Genomic DNA, 21,637 nt, shown 5'->3' on the forward strand with positions numbered 1-21,637 from the left:
ACGGTAACAACACGGGCTTGGCGGTAACAACACGGTAACAACACGGGCTTGGCGGTAACAACACGGGCTTGGAGGTAACAACACGGTAACAACACGGGCTTGGCGGTAACAACACGGTAACAACACAGGCTTGGAGGTAACAACATGGTAACAACACAGGCTTGGAGGTAACAACACGGGCTTGGCGGTAACAACACGGTAACAACACAGGCTTGGAGGTAACAACACGGTAACAACACGGGCTTGGCGGTAACAACACGGTAACAACACGGGCTTGGCGGTAACAACACGGTAACAACACGGTAACAACACCGGCTTGGAGGTAACAACACGGGCTTGGCGGTAACAACACGGTAACAACACAGGCTTGGAGGTAACAACACAGTAACAACACGGGCTTGGCGGTAACAACACGGGCTTGGAGGTAACAACACGGTAACAACACGGGCTTGGAGGTAACAACACGGTAACAACACGGGCTTGGCGGTAACAACACGGTAACAACACGGGCTTGGCGGTAACAACACGGGCTTGGAGGTAACAACACGGTAACAACACGGGCTTGGCGGTAACAACACGGTAACAACACGGTAACAACACGGGCTTGGAGGTAACAACAAGGTAACAACACGGGCTTGGCGGTAACAACACGGGCTTGGAGGTAACAACACGGTAACAACACGGGCTTGGAGGTAACAACAAGGTAACAACACAGGCTTGGCGGTAACAACACAGGCTTGGAGGTAACAACACAGGCTTGGAGGTAACAACACGGTAACAACACGGTAACAACACGGGCTTGGCGGGTAACAACACGGTAACAACACGGGCTTGGCAGTAACAACACGGTAACAACACGGTAACAACACGGGCTTGGAGGTAACAACACGGTAACAACACGGTAACAACACGGGCTTGGAGGTAACAACACGGTAACAACACGGGCTTGGAGGTAACAACACGGTAACAACACAACAAGGAAAGGGGGGAAAGTATAGTAGAAGTATTGTACCTGTTTTGTTTTTACCTTGCAGTTTCCCAGAAGCCCCTTGGACCCTCTTCCAGCTCAGGACCAGGCCACATTTCTACAGGATGGAGGAAAGGAGGGGACCTCATCTGAGACTAAACACCAATGTCAGAGTGATCCATCATCATTCAATCACATTACTTAATATTAGAGGTCGACCTCTACTTAATATATGCCCTTTTTATGTAAAACGGTTGTCACAAAGTGTTTTACATTTTAACACGGACTAGAACCCAAAGAACAGGCAGAAGAAAAGTGCCCAAAGGAAAAATAAAACGCAAGAAGAACCAGAACAAACACAAACTAGAAATGGGTCATTTTCTTGAAGATACATTATGTGTGGGGTTTACAGTAATATGACTGAAACTCATATTGATCTCAGATGGATTGTCTGGGGCCAAAGTTAACCCTTTCATGTCAGAAAGTCATGACCGTCATGTTTTTAGGGAAAGAGGATCATTTTGTACATTTTGCGAGTTTGACCAATTCCAGTCCCGTTGCTGAAGGACTCCGGGGGATTCTCTTCTCTATAATGAATTTATTTTATTTATTATGCTGACATCATCAAAACTATCATTTTTCACCTCTAGAAATGAGCCCAATAACATATTGGTAAAAATTATTTTTAAATATTGGACCATGGATATGGGGCTCCCGAGTGGCGCAGGGGTCTAAAGGCACTGCATCTCAGTGCTTGAGGCGCCACTACAGACACCCTGGTTCGAATCCAGGCTGTATCACAACCGGCCGTGATCGGGAGTCCCATAGGGCTGCGCACAATTGGCCAAGCGTCATCCGGGTTTGGCCAGTGTAGGGTGTCATTGTAAATAAGAATTTGCTCTTAACCAACTTGCCTAATTAAATAAAGGTTAAATTAAATTAAAATAATATAGCCCAGGGTTCTCCAATCTTGTACCTGGAGAGCTACCGTTCTGTAGGTTTTTGCTCCAACCCTAATCTAGTGCACCTGATTCTAATAATTAGCTGGTTGACAAGATTAATCAGGTTTGTAACAACTGGGGTTGGCCCGAAAACCTACAGGAGGGTTTCTCTCCAGGAACAGGGTTGGAGAGCCCTGGACTAGAGAGATGTCAACCTACAGTAGGCAGCTCTCCAGGTATCTCTCCAGGAACAGGGTTGGAGAGCCCTGGACTAGATAGACGTAAACCTACAGTAGGGTATCTCTCCAGGAACAGGGTTGGAGAGCTCTGGACTAGATAGATGCAAACCTACAGGAGGGTATCTCTCCAGGAACAGGGTTGGAGAGCCCTGGACTAGATAGATGTAAACCTACAGTAGGTATCTCTCCAGGAACAGGGTTGGAGAGCCCTGTACTAGATAGATGTAAACCTACAGTAGGTATCTCTCCAGGAACAAGGTTGGAGAGCCCTGTACTAGATAGATGTAAACCTACAGTAAGTCTCTCTCCAGGAACAGGGTTGGAGAGCCCTGGACTAGATAGATGTAAACCTACAGTGGGTATCTCTCCAGGAACAGGGTTGGAGAGCCCTGGACTAGATAGATGTAAACCTACAGTAGGTCTCTCTCCAGGAACAGGGTTGGAGAGCCCTGGACTAGATAGATGTAAACCTACAGGAGGGACTCTCCAGGAACAGGGTTGGAGAGTCCTGGACTAGATAGATGTAAACCTACAGTAGGTATCTCTCCAGAAACAGGGTTGGAGAGCCCTTGCCTAGATAGATGTAAACCTACAGTAGGTATCTCTCCAGGAACAGGGTTGGAGAGTCCTGGACTAGATAGATGTAAACCTACAGGATGGTATCTCTCCAGGAACAGGGTTGGAGAGCCCTTGCCTAGATAGATGTAAACCTACAGTAGGTATCTCTCCAGGAACAGGGTTGGAGAGTCCTGGACTAGATAGTTGTAAACCTACAGTAGGTATCTCTCCAGGAACAGGGTTGGAGAGCCCTTGCCTAGATAGATGTAAACCTACAGGAGAGTCTCTCTCCAGAAACAGGGTTGGCTCTTGCAACTTCAATGCTCCTCGATAGGAATTTCAGCCTTTATCTGGCATTGAACAAGTCGACTAAGTAAACAGGCCAACTATTCTATAGGGTTGGCCGAGTTTGTTCTTAATAACAACATTACATGCAAAAATATAGTCGACTGGAAAGGTACATCCTGAGACCTGAGTGATAAAGTAGAGGCTTTGAATGACTTTGCCAGCAGGCTACATTAGGCTACACACCACTGTCTGAGTGGAGCGCCGCGTGGTAAGCATTACAGATGGTTTGATTCCTTTCATCTGAACATCGGAGTGTCAGCAACAATCATGCATGTCAGTGCCGTGCACACAGCGTAACAGAGAAAATTTCATATTTGAGAACACATTAGGGAATATATTTAATAAAGGGAATATATTTATTCGGGAATATATTTAATAAAGGGAATATATTTATTCAGGATTATATTTAATAAAGGGATTATATTTATTCAGGATTATATTTAATAAAGGGATTATATTTAATAAAGGGAATATATTTATTCAGGATTATATTTAATAAAGGGATTATATTTATTCGGGAATATATTTAATAAAGGGAATATATTTATTCAGGATTATATTTAATAAAGGGAATATATTTATTCAGGATTATATTTAATAAAGGGATTATATTTAATAAAGGGAATATATTTATTCGGGATTATATTTAATAAAGGGAATATATTTAATAAAGGGAATATATTTATTCGGGATTATATTTAATAAAGGGAATATATTTATTTCAGGAATATATTTAATAAAGGGAATATATTTAATAAAGGGAATATATTTATTCGGGAATATATTTAATAAAGGGAATATATTTATTTCGGAATATGTTTAATAAAGGGAATATATTTATTCAGGAATATATTTTGTAGAACAGACATGCTTCTGTATTAGGCTATGTGATCTCCATACCCCCCTCTGTGTGATCTCCATACCCCCCTCTGTGTGATCTCCATACCCCCCTCTGTGTGATCTCCACACCCCCCCCTCTGTGTGATCTCCACACCCCCCTCTGTGTGATCTCCACACCCCCCTCTGTGTGATCTCCACACCCCCCCCCTCTGTGTGATCTCCACACCCCCCTCTGTGTGATCTCCACACCCCCCTCTGTGTGATCTCCACACCCCCCCTCTGTGTGATCTCCACACCCCCCCTCTGTGTGATCTCAAAAACGACCTCTCCAGAATCCATATGACGGAAATCCGTCACAGTGACTGAGAGCTTTAACCCCCGTGTGTGATCTCCACACCCCCCCTCTGTGTGATCTCCACACCCCCCCCTCTGTGTGACTGAGAGCTTTAACCCCCGTGTGTGAGACTTGGTTAAGCTGAACAAAAGTATTATTTCTATATAAAATTCTAACCCGTGTTTCCAATCCCAGGCTTGCTTACCGCTAGCAGCTGTCTGACCAGCATGTCTGAAGCCTTCTCGGAGATGTTCCCTACAAACACTGTGGTGGTGGGACCACTTCCCCCCTCCTGGTTCTCCTTGGCTCTGACTGGGTTCAGCTCTTTCCTCTGAGCAGGAGGCTTCTGGACCATAGACACTGTGGTAGGAACCAGGACCTGCATTACAACACAATACACACATTAGGAAATAGAGTTGTCTGCCAGCCAGTGTGATGAACGTATACCTGTGTGTGTGTGTGTGTGTTAATAACAGTTCAAGCTCACCGTAGGTGCAGAGGTCATTATCCCCATGTGGACTGGAATCATGGGTGTACCTGGAAGAAAACCGAGAGACATCATCATAATCTATCACCTTCAAACTCTCCCCTCGGTAGAGCTGAATGTCAATATCCCTTAAAGTGGACGAAGAATGTTCTGATATTTAATGAAATATGTTTGCTAATATGGGTGATTGTTAATGGGACAATTGATGAGGGGCGGTAGTGGTTAGAGCGTTGGACTAGTAACCGGAAGGTTGCAAGTTCAAACCCCCGAGCTGACAAGGTACAAATCTGTTGCTCTGCCCCTGAACAAGGCAGTTAACCCACTGTTCTTAGGCCGTCATTGAAAAATACGAATTTGTTCTTAACTGACTTGCCTAGTTAAATAAAGGTAAAATAAATAAAAATGACTACAACAAACTAGTTGTTTGAAATATATATTATTATTTTTTACGGTGGTGCACATTAATGTTATAAACGTTCCATGTATCGTTATCGCATCAATTCAGGCAATTATTTGCGCTATGGATATTTGTCCATATTGCCCAGCTCTACTAGACTTTAACCCACCTGCTGGGACTCCCTGGGGGAACCCTGCGAAGTGGGGAGGGCGAATCCCGGGGGGCAACTGGGGGAGGCGGTTTAGGTGAGGGGGGTACGACATCTTGGGAGGTGGAGTGACCTGGGGGAACAAGAAGAGACGCACAGGTTTAGGGACTACCATGGGGGTACCCATGGATAGATTCTGGCCTGCGGGGATAAACTAGCTAGGCTGGCTATACCGGCTAGCTTATGTTACTGCTATCCTTAGGTATTTGGTTAGCCTACACAACCTAAAAAAAAAGCCATGCATTTAAACATTCCACATAGAAGGTTAAATTCTACATACTGGCTGGTTAGCTAATCAATACAACAACATTGATTTCACATTCCCTGCTAGTTCACATTCCCTGCTGGCTGGTAGATACCACCGCTACCACGCAAGTTAGCTAGCTAGCTAACGTTATGGACTATATACTAAAATAGTTTAGTGTTAACATACCTGAAAACAGGCGTCGTGCACACAATGTACTCTTGTAATCAACGTATTATATCTGTTTTCATATAAGTCAGTCTAAATTACTATATGAACGATATTTGATCGGTCTTTCAATAGCTAACTTGCTAGCTACGTTATGCCTCTAACAAGGACCTGTGTTTTTTGCAATGCATTATGGGATATGCCATTGAAACATAAATTAAAAAGTTTACAATTTTTCAACACTTGGGGGCGACAGGGGTACATACCGGTCCAAAATACCCCCGTTTAGTTTTTTTCATGTTTTTGCTCCATAACATGTCAACGGAACAGACACAAACCACTGTGTTTAGGTGATGAGAAGCTGTACCCATGGGCAACGTTCTGTTACATTATGTTCTTCAATAACAACAACACAATTCATCTAAATTATTGTATTTCCACAAAATAAAACAATGGTTGACTTTTACTGTATAGCCCATAATAAAAATATACCTATTTGCTACTTTAATAAGCCTATCCTAGCCCCCCCCCCCCCCCCCCAAAAAAAAAACTGGCTTATTGAAAGAGCAAATTGGTATATGGTCAATCGGTCGCACTCCACTGTAAGTAAACAGAGGGTACAGACTGATATCTAATATGTTTTTCACAACTATGGAAAGCAGACATCGAGGTCAAGCAACATGTTTGTCAACCGCAGTTTGCTGTGTTGGTGGAAATTTCCGCCCCTGCGAAATTGCGGGATCATGGGTGCGTTTCAGAAACACAAGACACTCCTTCGGAACAAACCCATCTATTGGACTCATCTCATTGGCTTGTGCGAAGGTGTGGCATGCGGTATTGACGCACGTTCCCCAATGAGGTTTGTCCTGTGTAGGCCGTCATTGTAAATAATAATTTGTTCTTAATTAACTGACGTGCCTAATTAAATAAAGGTTCAATCATGATTTGTGGTTTAAAAATAATAATAATTATAATTATACTGCCCAGTGATGCTTAGAAACAAATGAAGGATTACACATTTCAGTTGATCGTGCTCTTGGCATCCTCTCATGAATATTAATGAGATCAAAGGGGAGCATAAGACCAGCCCCCGGTAGAGCATCAACATCATAAGAGAGAGGGGGGGATCTTACAGAAGACCTTTTGAATCGCAGCCTTGGTCGTTAAACGGCTGTTATCAATTATTTTGAAGTTAACGGATAAATTAAATAGGATTTAAACATGACTTTAAGAGGGCCACTGTGTCGTCTCCTACGGACGCAACTCAACAATACCTGTCAGAGCAGAGCGCATTCTGTGGCTGTTTTAGGAGCACCATTCTCAAAAGGACAGGTAAGGAAAAAGCTCATATACTATTAGGATTAATTTATTTAATGATTATTTGATTGGGCTATTTCGTTTACCAGAATTATTGAACGTTGTCGTTTTTTCTTTTAGAAAAGGGGAGGGGTGGAAAATGGACCCAAAGCCATCAGAGATGCTGGTCTGATCGAGAGACTTTCACATCTGGGTAAGTGATGGAAAATCTTAAAATTATAAAACAAACTTAGAAATGTACTGGTGGATTAAAATAATTGTGTATAAAACGTATTCTAACCTTGAAATAGGTTAATGTTTAATGTGAGAGCTGCTTCCTCTTTTCCTTCTATTACGGGAAGTAAAAGCATTATGTATTACATCAGTCTGTTACAATAAATGGGTCTAAGCTAATGTTGCCAAACAAAGAAAACAATCATATTTAGGATATTGTTTAGACCTTGAATGCTGGCGATCTAAACAGATGTATTTATTTATTTTTAATCTAAAACGATTATTATCTCGTAAATAAAACGGTAAAAGAGCGGTTTTATTGGGCCACATGGGCGAGAAAGAATGAGCAAGTCTCTGCTGTCGTCACGCCTTACGCACATACAGAACCTTCCCCGAAAAAGCGAACTCTCTCCTCCCATGTAGGACTACAGCTCTCCCTTTGTACGCTCGCGACTATAATAGATTAATTGGAGGCCCTATCGCTGTCTTGAATGTTTGAAAGATGAAACGAAAAAAGTTTGTGTAAACCTAACAGTGAGATTATATCACCCATCCGGCTCCACGTGACTGCATACTGTAACGTTAATGTCTTTGGTAATATACAGACTGTGTTCCAATCCAGAGTAAACCATGGTCACAAATTGCCTCAGACAATATTCTTACACTTCCAAATACTTAATAATTAAATAATTAAAAGGGTCAGATCTTAATTGTGAAAAGATAAAATAATCTACACAGGCTAGGCTAGGCCACACAGAACGAGTTTTTCTCAGCAAAACAGTAGAGCAGTAAATTGGTAAATCGTAGAACATTGTCCATGTGTGAGGCTACTTGTCTGCCTAAGGACACTATATGGACCGGGTCTTAGCAGAGGCTCATTCATTTCCTCAGACAAGATGATTCCACTTCTTAACCAATGGGATTATTGTCAGGTCATAAATAGCGAGTCCTATGATGTCCCAGAGAATGGCAAATTCTCAGCACACACAACACAGCTGAATGAAGTGCAGCAAGCCTAGTTGAGTGTAAACGTTTAAGTGAGACACAAATGTTCCAGTGTAGAGAACGCCAGGTTCAGTTCTGGAATGTGCAAGTCATTTCCTGTAATCTTAGCTTCATCTCATCCCTGAGCACTCAGCTGTGGGACAGATCAACAGCTTGCACTCATGGTGCTTTTTTTTTGGGCAGTTACCCAATCAACCGTCCCACCCAGTCAACCATTCCCAGAGACGGTCTGTGGTGTAATATGAGAAGCCTATCTTTAGATGGTGTGTTTTCTCTCTCTCTCTCTGTTGTCGGATGTGGACCACTGGCATACTTTTAACAAGACATCAAACCCCATAAGAAACACCAACATTTTTAAATACACGAATCCAAGTGGATTTTATGGCATTTAAGTGCTTTTATTTTTAGTTTTATATGAGCCCAGACTACTGGTACATTTATAAGTATTTGTGACCTCTGTTGTAACTTGCAGCTCATTGGGAAGAAAATGTTCCGGTTTACTCATCCTTAAGGCCTTTAGTCAATCTTTGAGAACAATGCTCTGTTCATCTCCTGCTGTGTCCAAGCACGTGCCTTGTTGATATGACTCATGATCTCTTGTAAAATCATTCACTTGCTATGTAATATAGTGCTATTTCAGTTGTTTGAAAAAGGGGGACTTAAACTGCTGAGATGAGACGTTTATTAAAAACAAAAAGCATGAAAAGTAAATTAACTTTTTTTCTGATGCTAATTTGGCAACAAGGAGACTAAAAAATGAAAATCCTCCTTTTAATATCTAGAAGACTGAGATGTTCAGTCATTGAAGACTGAGATGTTCAGTCATTGAAGACTGAGATGTTCAGTCATTGAAGACTGAGATGTTCAGTCATTGAAGACTGAGATGTTCAGTCATTGAAGACTGAGATGTTCAGTCATTGAAGACTGAGATGTTCAGTCATTGAAGACTGAGATGTTCAGTCATTGTGCACTTTTCAAGATGGGGAAACATCCCTTTGAACTGCATTGAATATCACTGACGTTGTGTCAAGTGTAAATACATACTGTATTAGATCATGATTGCATGAACAGAGATGCCCCCCCCCCACCCCCTCCCGAGTACAGGATTCAGCTATTCCTGTCCAGCGGTCTAAGATGGTAACATGGGGGTGTGTTAGACATAACGAGGTACCACATTGGTCTTGATCAGCAAAGTAACTCTACACCCACCAATCCAGTGGAATATTGTCACCCACAGATGTTGTTTCAAATCCCTTGTTTACTTCAACTCGTAAGTCATTAGTCCGAGGTGCCGATACTAGTAGATTGGGGTGCATTGCAACTCAATTTCGTCGCAACCGTAGCAGTGGTAGCAGGGAGGTGATCTTGTCTTGGAGAAACCTGAGAGGACACACATGGGAAATGGGACACGTGGAAAGTAGTGCCCAGTCAGACATACAGGGGTTCCAGCTACAGCTTGAATGACTCCGTCTCGGGCAATCAGAGATGCTATGAGAGGGGGAGGGGGTGTAAAGAGAGCAAGGGTAGAGGGGGTTGGACATCAGAGCCTGGAGAAAGACCCTTTGGGGTGGCGAGTAACCTAGTGGTTAGAGAGTTGGGCCAGTAACCCGAAAGGTTGCTGGATCGAATCCCTGAGCTGACAAGGTAAAAATCTATCGTTCTTCCCCTGAGCAAGGCAGTTAACCTACTGTTCCCCTGTAGGCCGTCATTGTAACTAAGAATTTGTTCTTAACTGACTTGCCTAGTTAAATAAAGGTAAAAAATATATATATACAGTTGAAGTCAGAAGTTTACATGCACCTTAGCCAAATTCATTTAAACTCCGTTTTTCAAAATTCCTGACATTTCATCCTATTAAAAATGAATTGCCTGTCTTAGGTCTGTTAGGATCACGTTAGTTTAAGAATGTGAAATGTCAGAATAATAGTAGAGAATTATTTATTTCAGCTTTTATTTCTTTCATCACATTCCCAGTGGGTCAGAGGTTTACATACACTCAATTAGTATTTGGTAGCATTGCCTTTAAATTCTTTAACTTGGCTCAAAAGTTTCGGGTAGCCTTCCACAAGCTTCCCACAATAAGTTGGGTGAATTTTGGCCCATTCCTCCTGACAGAGCTGGTGTAACTGAGTCAGGTTTCTAGGCCTCCTTGCTCGCACACGCTTTTTCAGTTCTGCCCACAAATGTTCTATAGGATTGAGGTCAGGGCTTTGTGATGGCCACTCCAAAACCTTGACTTTGTTGTCCTTAAGCCATTTTGCCACAACGTTGGAAGTATGCTTGGGGTCATTGTCCATTTGGAAGACCCATTTGCGACCAAGATTTAACTCCTGACTGATATCTTGAGATGTTGCTTCAATATATCCACATAATTTTCCTGCCTCGTGATGCCATCTATTTTGTAAAGTGTACCAGTCCCCTCTGCAGCAAAGCACCCCCACAACATGATGCTGCTACCCCCGTGCTTCACGGTTGGGATGGTGTTCTTCGGCTTGCAAGCCTCCCCCTTTTTCCTCCAAACATAACGATGGTCATTAAGGCCAAACTTTTCCATTTTTGTTTCATCAGACCAGAGGACATTTTTCTAAAAAGTACGATCTTTGTCCCCATGTGTAGTTGCAAACCGAAGTCTGGCATTTTTATGGCGGTTTTGTAGCAGTGGCTTCTTTCTTGCTGAGCGGCCTTTCAGGTTATGTCGAAATAGGACTCGTTTTACTGTGGATATAGATACTTTGTACCTGTTTCCTCAGCATCTTCACAAGGTCATTTGCTGTTGTTCTGGGATTGATTTGCACTTTTCACACCAAAGTATGTTCATCTCTAGGAGACAGAACACGTCTCCTTCCTGAGCGGTATGACGGCTGCTTGGTCCCATCGTGTTTATACTTGCGTACTATTGTTTGTACCTTCAGGCGTTTAGAAATTGCTCCGAAGTAGGAACCAGACTTGTGGAGGTCTACAATTTTTTTCTGAGGTCTTGGCTGATTTCTTTTGATTTTCCCATGATGTCAAGCAAAGAGTCACTGAGTTTGAAGGTAGGCCTTGAAATACATCCACAGGTACACCTCCAATTGACTCAGCCTATCAGAAGCTTCTAAAGCCATGACATAATTTTCTGGAATTTTCCAAGCTGGTTTAAGGCACAGTCAACTTAGTGTATGTAAACTTCTGACCCACTGGAATTGAAATAATCTGTCTGTAAACAATTGTTGGAAAAAATGACTTGTGTCATGCACAAAGTAGATGTCCTAACCGACTTGCCAAAACTATAGTTTGTTAATAAGAAATGTGTGGAGTGGTTGAAAAACCTCAGACTTCAACTGTATATGTGTATATATGTATGTAAGTATATATGTATGTATGTGTGTGTGTAGCTTAATGTGACAGTGAAAATTCTGCCACAACCGTCTGGGCCACAAACTCACTTCCCTTCAACACAACAAGCTCTGAAAGCAGCGTCCGTCCAACAAACCCAGAAAAGCCAAGGCCTGTTTCTCGATCTGGGATCTAGATCCTTCTAGGTCTCAGGAATCCATCAGTTATGCACTTAGCCATGAACAATGTTCCTCCATTTGCTGTTAAATTAATCCAGTTTTTATTTTTTAAAAACAATAATGAATATAAAAAATAACTTTAATTTCTTCATCAGACATTTATGTGATTTCATTGTGCAGATTACCCAGTGCATGACTTCGGAGACCTGAGCTTCCAGTATCTGGAGAAGGACGAGCCCTACATGCACGTCCCCTTCCCTCGCACTGTGGGCAGAGCTAACAAACTGCTGTCAGGGGCCGTCAGCAACGCGGTGGGAGCCGGACACACTACCATCATGCTGGGAGGAGACCACAGGTACACATCAGAACAACAACCCTTCATGTTCTCGGAGAACACTGTGGTTATTTTAGCAACAGCGACTTATAGAACTGTCAACGTTGACAGTGTTAGGAAATGAAGTATTAGGCTTAGGACCCTAGACACAGCGAGAGTAAACTGGGTAAGCAGCTTCTTTATGATAGGGACAACATATAGGTCAGTGTTCCCAAGGAGGGTCGAATAATGGTGATTGGATACTAACTCACTTCCTGATCTCTCTCCTCGCAGCCTAGCCATTGGTTCAGTGGAAGGCCACGCCAAGCAGTGTCCTGACCTGTGTCTGATCTGGGTCGACGCCCACGCTGACATAAACACGCCCTTCACCTCTCCCTCAGGCAACCTCCACGGACAGTCGGTGGCCTTCATGCTCAAAGAGCTGCAGAACAAGGTCAGAGAACGGGGCCTTGGGGCATTCTCACTAGCCTGGTTCTTCCCCTGAGACATGCCTGTAGACTATTATAACTATCTGCCTGGTCCCAGATCTGTTTGTGCTGCATAACCTTCTTTTAGATACCATAGGAGTCTACAGCCATGTCTCAGGACAAGCCTGTTCCCAGATCTGTTTGTGCTGTATAACCTACTCCTATTGGCATGTCATGTTCTGGGAGCAGGATATATTCTCACTACAACAATGCTACACTTTACGACAGTAAAACTCCTCTGCCCTGATACTCACCTCCTTGTTATTGTTGTCTGTAGATGCCAGAGCTCCCAGGGTTCTCCTGGGTGAAGCCCTTCCTGTCGGCTAAAGACCTGGTCTACATTGGCCTGAGAGACGTAGACCCGGGAGAGTAGTAAGTACACTTCTCTGTACACTACTAAGTACAATAATCTGGATTATAACACACAGTTAAACCCTTGGTTTAAGTAGTAGTATAGTAGTATAGCCGATTACAACAGGTGTAGACCGTACAGTGAAATGATTTCTGAAAAGCCCCTAACCAACAATGCAGTTTAAATAAAATACAGATAAGAATAAGAGATAAAAGTAACAAGTAATTAAAGAGCAGCAGTAAAATAACAATAGTGAGACTATAGACAGGGTTGTACCAGTACAGAGTCAATGTGCGGGGGCACCGGTTAGTTGAGATAATATGTACATGTAGGTAGAGTTATTAAAGTGACTATGCATAGATGATAACAGAGAGCAGCAGTGGTGTAAAATAAGGGGGGGGGGGATGAAAATAGTCAACCTGTCAGAATGCTCTCGATGGTGCAGCTGTAGAACCTTTTGAGGATCTGAGGACCCATGCCAAATATTTTCAGTTTCCTGAGGGGGAATAGATTTTGTCGTGCCCTCTTCAAGACTGTCTTGGTGTGCTTGGACCATGATAGTTTGTTGGTGATGTGGACACCAAGGAACTTGAAGCTCTCAACCTGCTCAACTGCAGCCCTGTCGATGAGAATGGGGGCGTGCTCGGTCCTCCTTTTCCTGTAGTCCACAATCATCTGCTTTGTCTTGATCACGTTGAGGGAGAGGTTGTTGTCCTGGCAACACACTGCCAGGTTTCTGACCTCCTCTCTATAGGCTGTCTCGTCGTTGTCTGTGATAAGGCTGTTGTGTCGTCTGCAAACTTAATGATGGTGTTGGAGTCGTGCCTGGCTGTGCAGTCATGAGTGAACAGGGAGTACAGGAGGGGACTGGGCACGCACCCCTGAGGGTTCCCCTGTGTTGAGGATCAGCGTGGCGGATGTGTTGTTACCTACCCTTACCACCTGGGGGCGGCTCGTCAGGAAGTCCAGGATCCAGTTGTAGAGGGAGGTGTTTAGTCCCAAAATCATTAGCTTATTTATGAGCTTTGAGGGCACTATGGTGTAGAACGCTGAGCTGTAGTCAATGATGGTTTGCCGCCTCTGGATGGGCGTTTTCTTGTTTGCTTATGGCGGAATACAGCTCATTCAATGCTGTCTTAGTGCCAACCTCAGTCTGTGGTGGTATGTAGACAGCTACAAAAAACACAGATGAAAACTCTCTCTAGGTAGATAGTGTGGTCTAAAGCTTATCATGAGAAACTCTACCTCAGGTGAGCAATAGCTCGAGACTTCCTTAGATATCGTGCACCAGCTGTTATTTACAAAAATACATAGTCCGCCGCACCTTGTCTAACCAGACGCCGCTGTTCTATCCTGCCGAGACAGTGTATAACAGCCAGCTAGCTGTATGTTGATAATGTCGTCGTTCAGCCACGACTCTGTGAAGCATAAGATATTACAGTTTTGAATGTCCCGTTGGTAGTTTAATCTTCCACGTAGGTCTTCTATTTTATTCTCCAAAGATTGAACGTTTGCTAGCAGAATGGAAGGAAGTGGCGGTTTATTCAATCGCCTAGGAATTCTCAGATGGCAGCCTGCCTTCTTGCCCCTTTTTCTCTTCCTCCTCTTCACGCAAATCACGGGGATCTGGGCCTGTTCCCGAGAAAGCAGTATATTGTTCGCGTCGGGCTCGTCAGACTCATTAAAGGCAAAAAATGATTCTGCTAGTCCATGCTGAGTAATCGCAGTCCTGATGTCTAGAAGTTATTTTCGGTCATAAGAGACGGTAGTGGCAAAATTATGTACAAAATAAGTTTAAAAAAATAATAAGTTACAAACAATGCAAATAAACAAACAAACAAACTTATAGCTGTAGTGTATTGTAGCAGTAGTATACACTTCCATTACATTTTAGTCATTAGCAGATACTCTTATCCAGAGTGACTCACAGTGCATTCAACTTAAGGTAGCTAGGTGGGACAACCACATACCAGTCATACCACAGGTAAACCACAGTCACTTGGTTTCGTCTTTGTGTTTCTGTATTCTGATAGTAAAGTTGATCTGGATAAGATTGTCTGCTAACTGACTCAAATATGAATTGACTTATTTTTTATTTACATCCAAATATACTTCCAGACATGATACTAATGACATTCTACTCTCCTTTCTCCTCACAGCGACATCCTGAAGGACTTGGGTGTCCAGTACTTCACAATGAGAGACATCGACAGGCTCGGCATCCAGAGAGTCATGGAAGTCACTTTCCACCACCTCTTGTCAAGGTCATTTAATTACACCATACCATTGTGGTCGATAGTTTGGATGTATTTAGCCATTGTGGTTGATCGTTTGGATGTATTTAGTTGACAATTTGGATGCATTCAGTTGACAGTTGAATTTGAGTTGAAAGTTGATTCGCCGAACTGTATTCCGAACCCGTTTTCTTCTCTTGTCCAACAGGAAGCAGCGGCCGATCCATCTGAGTTTTGACATTGATGCGATGGACCCGTCTTTGGCCCCCGCCACAGGAACACCAGTGAACGGAGGACTGACCTACAGAGAAGGAATCTGGATCACAGAGGAGATCCACAACACAGGTATGTTAGGGCTATAATGATCCACAACACAGGTATGTTAGGGCTATAATGATCCACAACACAGGTATGTTAGGGCTATAATGATCCACAACACAGGTATGTTAGGGCTATAATGATCCACAACACAGGTATGTTAGGGCTATAATGATCCACAACACAGGTATGTTAGGGCTATAATGATCCACAACACAGGTATGTTAGGGCTATAATTATTCTGTTTTGAGAAGAGGGAGTTTAAAAAATATATATATTCACATGGCAGCCATACGTAGCCGATGTGAAATTGCTAGCTAGTTAGCGGTGGTGCGCGCTAATAGCATTTCAATCGGTGACGTCACTCGCTCTGAGACCTTGAAGTAGTGGTTCCCCCTTTGCTCTGCAAGGGCCGCGGCTTTTGTGGAGCGATGGGTAACGATGCTTCGAGGGGTGACTGTTGACTTGTGCAGAGCGTCCCTGGTTCGCGCCCGGGTCGGGGAGAGGGGACGGACGTAAGGTCTAAACTGTTACACATAGACACTGAAATACATGGATAATGATCAGAAATTTTTACTTCAAACAAAGAAACTGTCACACAAACACATTCAGAAGAAATAAGGAGGGAAGGTCTGTCGTTAAACTTGGAGAAGTTTCTTCAAGTAGGAATGAAGGATTGTTCTACTCCGTTATTTCACCAGCTGGGTGTTCTGTGGATGAAGGATGTAGGTAATGTTGTCAGTCTGGTGTAGAAGGATTGTTCTACTCGGTTATATCACCAGCTGGGAGTTCTGTGTGCAAGGAGTTTAGAATGTTTGATTTAGTTCCTCTAGGTTATGGCCGACTCTTGGTAGGATGAGAATAGTGGGTACGTAACCTTTATTATATTTATACTTGTGGTACGATGAGAATATAAACGTTGTCTAGGAAGTAACATTTCGATCTGAAACATTGTTCGACGTCCAGTTTCTTTGTTTGAAGTAAAATTTCTGATTTCTGTCTGCAACGTTCTACCAAAGGAACTGAAACTAATAGATTGTGTTTAATCTCCAGGGTTGTTGTCAGTGATGGACCTTGTTGAGGTCAACCCAGACCTGGGGGCGAGTCGTGAGGCGGTGGAGAGCACTGCTTCCATGGCGGTGGACGTCATCGCATCCGCCCTAGGGCAGACCCGCGAGGGAGGTCCCATCACTCAGGAGTCACAAACGCTTAAAGAGGACACGGAACAGCTCCGGCTCTAGAACACACAGCTTCTAGAACACACAGCGTCTAGAACACACAGCTTCTAGAACACACAGCTTCTGGAACACACAGCTTCTGGAACACACAGCTTCTGGAACACACAGCTTCTGGAACACACAGCTTCTAGAAGACTAAGAACTTTCAACATGTGACCACTTGGCATTCCTGAATTCTAAAAGACTTTACATACACACACTGATGCAGTAGTTGGAAAGTGTTTTGTTACATCTTCTGTGTGTATGGTGCTGTATGGCAACCTGTCCAACAGACAGTCAAACTTCAATCATGACTGAACTTATAATAACTAATAAGCCCAATTAAAGGCTTTATACGCCTTATTTACTAAGATGACTTGAAAAACTTAGCCTGGGCCCAGATCTTTGCTATCATATCATCTGTTTGGCAGGACAAGGAATCGCACAAAATAGTCACACAAACAGACTGGTACCCAGGCTATAGAAAGCTCTCATCTAAAATGTCAACTGTAATTGATGTGATCAGCTGGTCTCCCTGGCCTTTGGAAAGACAGCCTCCCTAGCTCCACTAGGGAAATGTTGACTGTATTTGACTGTGATCAGCGGTATACCATAGACATAGTGATCAGCAGTGTGCCATAGACATAGTGATCAGCAGTGTGCCATAGACATAGTGATCAGTGGTATGCCATAGACATAGTGATCAGCGGTATGCCATAGACATAGTGATCAGCGGTATGCCATAGACATAGTGATCAGCAGTGTGCCATAGACATAGTGATCAGCGGTGTGCCATAGACATAGTGATCAGCAGTGTGCCATAGACATAGTGATCAGCGGTATGCCATAGACATAGTGATCAGCGGTATGCCATACACTTTATTTAACTAGGCAAGTCAGTTAAGAACAAATTATTATTTTCAATGACGTCCTAGGTTAACTGCCTTGTTCAGGGGCAGAACGACAGATTTGTACCTTGTCAGCTCGGGGGATATGAACTTGCAACTTTTACGGTTGCTAGTCCAACGCTCTAACCACTAGGCCGCCTGCTGCCGGCTAGTTGCTGACGACTTGACCCTGCAGTTCTGTAATGGGGTTGTATGAAGCCGGACACAACGACAAGCATGAAACTGCCTCAAAACTACGTTTAGGTGCAGACTGTTATTATTACCCCAGACACTGTTTGGTTTGGACATATACCTCAGCTAAAATACGAAGTGGCTGTGCCAGTTGAGTTGTCGTAGGGATGCTGTGCCAGTTGAGTTGTCGTAGGGATGCTGTGCCAGTTGAGTTGTCGTAGGGATGCTGTGCCAGTTAAAGTTGTCGTAGGGATGCTGTGCCAGTTAAAGTTGTCGTAGGGATGCTGTGCCAGTTGAGTTGTCGTAGGGATGCTGTGCCAGTTAAAGTTGTCGTAGGGATGCTGTGCCAGTTGAGTTGTCGTAGGGATGCTGTGCCAGTTAAAGTTGTCGTAGGGATGCTGTGCCAGTTAAAGTTGTCGTAGGGATGCTGTGCCAGTTGAGTTGTCGTAGGGATGCTGTGCCAGTTGAGTTGTCGTAGGGATGCTGTGCCAGTTGAGTTGTCGTAGGGATGCTGTGCCAGTTGAGTTGTCGTAGGGATGCTGTGCCAGTTGAATTGTCGTAGGGATGCTGTGCCAGTTGAATTGTCGTAGGGATGCTGTGCCAGTTGAGTTGTCGTAGGGATGCTGTGCCAGTTGAATTGTCGTAGGGATGCTGTGCCAGTTGAGTTGTCGTAGGGATGCTGTGCCAGTTGAATTGTCGTAGGGATGCTGTGCCAGTTGAGTTGTCGTAAGGATGCTGTGCCAGTTGAGTTGTCGTAGGGATGCTGTGCCAGTTGAGTTGTCGTAGGGATGCTGTGCCAGTTGAATTGTCGTAGGGATGCTGTGCCAGTTGAGTTGTCGTAGGGATGCTGTGCCAGTTGAGTTGTCGTAGGGATGCTGTGCCAGTTGAGTTGTCGTAGGGATGCTGTGCCAGTTGAGTTGTCGTAGGGATGCTGTGCCAGTTGAGTTGTCGTAGGGATGCTGTGCCAGTTGAGTTGTCGTAGGGATGCTGTGCCAGTTGAATTGTCGTAGGGATGCTGTGCCAGTTAAAGTTGTCGTAGGGATGCTGTGCCAGTTGAGTTGTCGTAGGGATGCTGTGCCAGTTGAAGTTGTCGTAGGGATGCTGTGCCAGTTAAAGTTGTCGTAGGGATGCTGTGCCAGTTGAGTTGTCGTAGGGATGCTGTGCCAGTTGAGTTGTCGTAGGGATGCTGTGCCAGTTGGTAGGGATGCTGTGCCAGTTGAATTGCCATAGGGATGCTGTGCCAGTGGAGTTGTCGTAGGGATGCTGTGCCAGTTGGTAGGGATGCTGTGCCAGTTGAATTGTCGTAGGGATGCTGTGCCAGTTGAATTGTCGTAGGGATGCTGTGCCAGTTGGTAGGGATGCTGTGCCAGTTGAGTTGTCGTAGGGATGCTGTGCCAGTTGATAGGGATGCTGTGCCAGTTGGTAGGGATGCTGTGCCAGTTGGTAGGGATGCTGTGCCAGTTGATAGGGATGCTGTGCCAGTTGAGTTGTCGTAGGGATGCTGTGCCAGTTGGTAGGGATGCTGTGCCAGTTGGTAGGGATGCTGTGCCAGTTGGTAGGGATGCTGTGCCAGTTGGTAGGGATGCTGTGCCAGTTGAGTTGTCGTAGGGATGCTTTTGCACTTTTGGACCAGATGTGGTTTTGACACATTGTATTAGAAGTATTGTGTTTTGTAGTTTTACATTGAATAATCACTTATGAATCCATGTTTATATATTTACTGTATGTTTATACATTTGTCAGTTTTAAATGACTAGGTAACGCTTTTCTCCAGTAAATTTATATCAGTTAAAAGTACTGTACGTAATGGATATGGTAAATGCTGATAAGAGTGAAGTAATATTATTTTATTTACTAAATGTAAAAACATGCCTTTTGATGTGACCACTAAATCTGTATTTTAAATAAAGTAATTTAGTCTTTCCACAACGACGTCAGTCTGTGTTTATTACTAGTTACCACGGAGATGTGTGTTCATTACTAGTTACCGCGGAGACGCGTGGCTTTATGACTGGCAGAGCAAATCTAGTTGGTTTTACTCTATTATATAATGTTCAGTCTTATATAACCAGGTCTATATATGGAGTGTTCAGTGTGCCCAGTCTGGTTTCATGAGGCTACAAGGCACCGATATGTTCTGGAATAATCACATACTCTAAAGACTGTCATTATATAGTCTTTCCATCTGTCCTCTCCCCGCATTTCTCTCTCAACTTCAGTAGGAAGCAAGGAGAGGATTTCAAGTAAAGGACACAAGGAATCGTGAGAAGACCATGGTAAAAATCCTTGCCGCCTCTTCAAAACCCATCGGATGAGAACGGTTCAAGGGGGCTTAACTTAACACCTTTGGTTCAATTTACCCCCACTCTCCCCTAAACAAAATATATTTCTCTGAGCAATTGTATTAGTATAAAATAATATCATTTGCCAAATATTTTGAGCATACATTATAGCTCCGTATTTGAATTACTTCCTTAATACAGTCATTCGTGTTCATATTTATTAAAGGGAGTTAGTTTGTATCTCTAAACTATATTTCCCTGGGAGTGACGCTGAATGGAAAAACACACAAAATAATAACTGATCAGCCACGTGTGGGAAGTCATTGGATAGTAACAGGTGTTGTTAACAACACAACATGCTGTTATCCACACCACGCCCCTGTTGTATTTGTAACCACGATACAATGACTTCATTGGAGGAGGTCTAGGTAGACAGATATAACCAGTGTTGTGGAGGAGGTCTAGGTAGACAGATATAACCAGTGTTGTGGAGGAGGTCTAGGTAGACAGATATAACCAGTGTTGTGGAGGAGGTCTAGGTAGACAGATATAACCAGTGTTGTGGAGGAGGTCTAGGTAGACAGATATAACCAGGGTTGTGGAGGAGGTCTAGGTAGACAGATATAACCAGTGTTGTGGAGGAGGTTTAGGTAGACAGATATAACCAGTGTTGTGGAGGAGGTCTAGGTAGACAGATATAACCAGTGTTGTGGAGGAGGTTTAGGTAGACAGATATAACCAGTGTTGTGGAGGAGGTCTAGGTAGACAGATATAACCAGTGTTGTGGAGGAGGTCTAGGTAGACAGATATAACCAGGGTTGTAGAGGAGGTCTAGGTAGACAGATATAACCAGTGTTGTGGAGGAGGTCTAGGTAGACAGATATAACCAGGGTTGTGGAGGAGGTTTAGGTAGACAGATATAACCAGGGTTGTGGAGGAGGTCTAGATAGATATACATAATATGACATTTGTAATGTCTTTATTCTTTTGAATCTTCTGTATGTGTAATGTTAACTGTTAATTTTTATTGTTTATTTCAATTTTGTATATTATCTACCTCACTTGCTTTGGCAATGTTAACATATGTTTCCCATGCCAATAAAGCCCCTTGAATTGAATTGATTTGATAGACAGATATAATTGTCACTCCCGCACTTCCCCCCTGGCGCTCGAGGGCGCCAGGCTAACCTGCATTGCGCCCTCCTGCCATCATTACCCATAACTGCCTTCCCCTCGTCACGCACATCAGCGATTATTGGACTCACCTGGACTCAATAACGTCTGTCATTACCTCCCCTATATCTGTCTGGTTCCCCCGTTCTGTTCCCTGCTGCAGCATTGACTGTCTTATGTCCTTGCTTCTCATCGCCGGCGTCGGTCCTTACAGAAAGCAGTAGCCACCATACGAAACATCGGGGTGTGCTGACATTCTGGTTGGTGGTGACGTCGGAGACGGGGCTCGACACCGATGCAACCGGGGTTGCCTAAGCCAGCTTGTGGGGCTGTCACGCCCTTGTTGGCTTAAGAGGTTTCTTGCCCCGTTTGACTCAGCCGGATCGTCAGGTTTTGACGCCTCTGCCAGTTCGTCAAGGTT

General features: G+C 43.7%; 2 protein-coding genes across 5 annotated transcripts in view; one reads left to right on the forward strand and one right to left on the reverse strand.

The window, feature by feature from the left end:
* Positions 1–5,893, reverse strand: part of LOC139419133 (RNA-binding protein 25-like) — a 48,026-nt gene extending 42,133 nt beyond the window's left edge. Inside the window, exons 1-5 of the mRNA XM_071169088.1 lie at positions 5,753–5,893; positions 5,281–5,392; positions 4,715–4,764; positions 4,433–4,606; positions 1,028–1,085 (exon numbers count right to left, since the gene is read on the reverse strand). Coding sequence (XP_071025189.1) covers positions 1,028–1,085; positions 4,433–4,606; positions 4,715–4,764; positions 5,281–5,374 — 376 coding nt within the window. The 5' untranslated portion in view covers positions 5,375–5,392; positions 5,753–5,893. The remainder of the gene's footprint in view (positions 1–1,027; positions 1,086–4,432; positions 4,607–4,714; positions 4,765–5,280; positions 5,393–5,752) is intronic.
* Positions 5,894–6,826: 933 nt separating this feature from the next.
* LOC139419131 (arginase-2, mitochondrial-like) lies at positions 6,827–19,687 on the forward strand. 4 transcript variants are annotated; one of them, XR_011635382.1, is made up of 9 exons: positions 6,827–7,063; positions 7,169–7,241; positions 11,941–12,115; positions 12,368–12,527; positions 12,839–12,933; positions 15,073–15,177; positions 15,356–15,492; positions 16,519–18,064; positions 18,184–19,687. XR_011635382.1 is itself a non-coding variant. In XM_071169087.1 (8 exons), the coding sequence occupies exons 1-8, from the start codon at positions 6,953–6,955 to the stop codon at positions 16,704–16,706; spliced, it is 1,044 nt and encodes a 347-aa protein (XP_071025188.1). In that variant the 5' UTR covers positions 6,827–6,952; the 3' UTR covers positions 16,707–19,687. The 4 variants fall into 4 exon arrangements, 1 of the variants encoding a protein (XP_071025188.1); XR_011635383.1 differs by having other exon boundaries at positions 16,519–18,001; positions 18,792–19,687; XR_011635384.1 differs by having other exon boundaries at positions 16,519–17,911; positions 18,366–19,687.
* The last annotated feature ends 1,950 nt before the right edge of the window (positions 19,688–21,637 follow it).

The sequence above is a fragment of the Oncorhynchus clarkii genome, chromosome 10 (assembly GCF_045791955.1).
Source record: "Oncorhynchus clarkii lewisi isolate Uvic-CL-2024 chromosome 10, UVic_Ocla_1.0, whole genome shotgun sequence".
Classification (NCBI taxonomy): Eukaryota; Metazoa; Chordata; class Actinopteri; order Salmoniformes; family Salmonidae; genus Oncorhynchus; species Oncorhynchus clarkii.

What these genes read in the sequence shown, in the direction of transcription:
- LOC139419131 (XM_071169087.1), top strand. Translation starts at nt 6,953, where the DNA reads ATGACTTTAAGAGGGCCACTGTGTCGTCTCCTACGGACGCAACTCAAC. An exon ending in CGAGAGACTTTCACATCTGG is followed by an intron (nt 7,242 to 11,940) that starts GTAAGTGATGGA and finishes TTCATTGTGCAG; the next exon opens with ATTACCCAGTGCATGACTTC. An exon ending in TTCCACCACCTCTTGTCAAG is followed by an intron (nt 15,178 to 15,355) that starts GTCATTTAATTA and finishes CTTGTCCAACAG; the next exon opens with GAAGCAGCGGCCGATCCATC.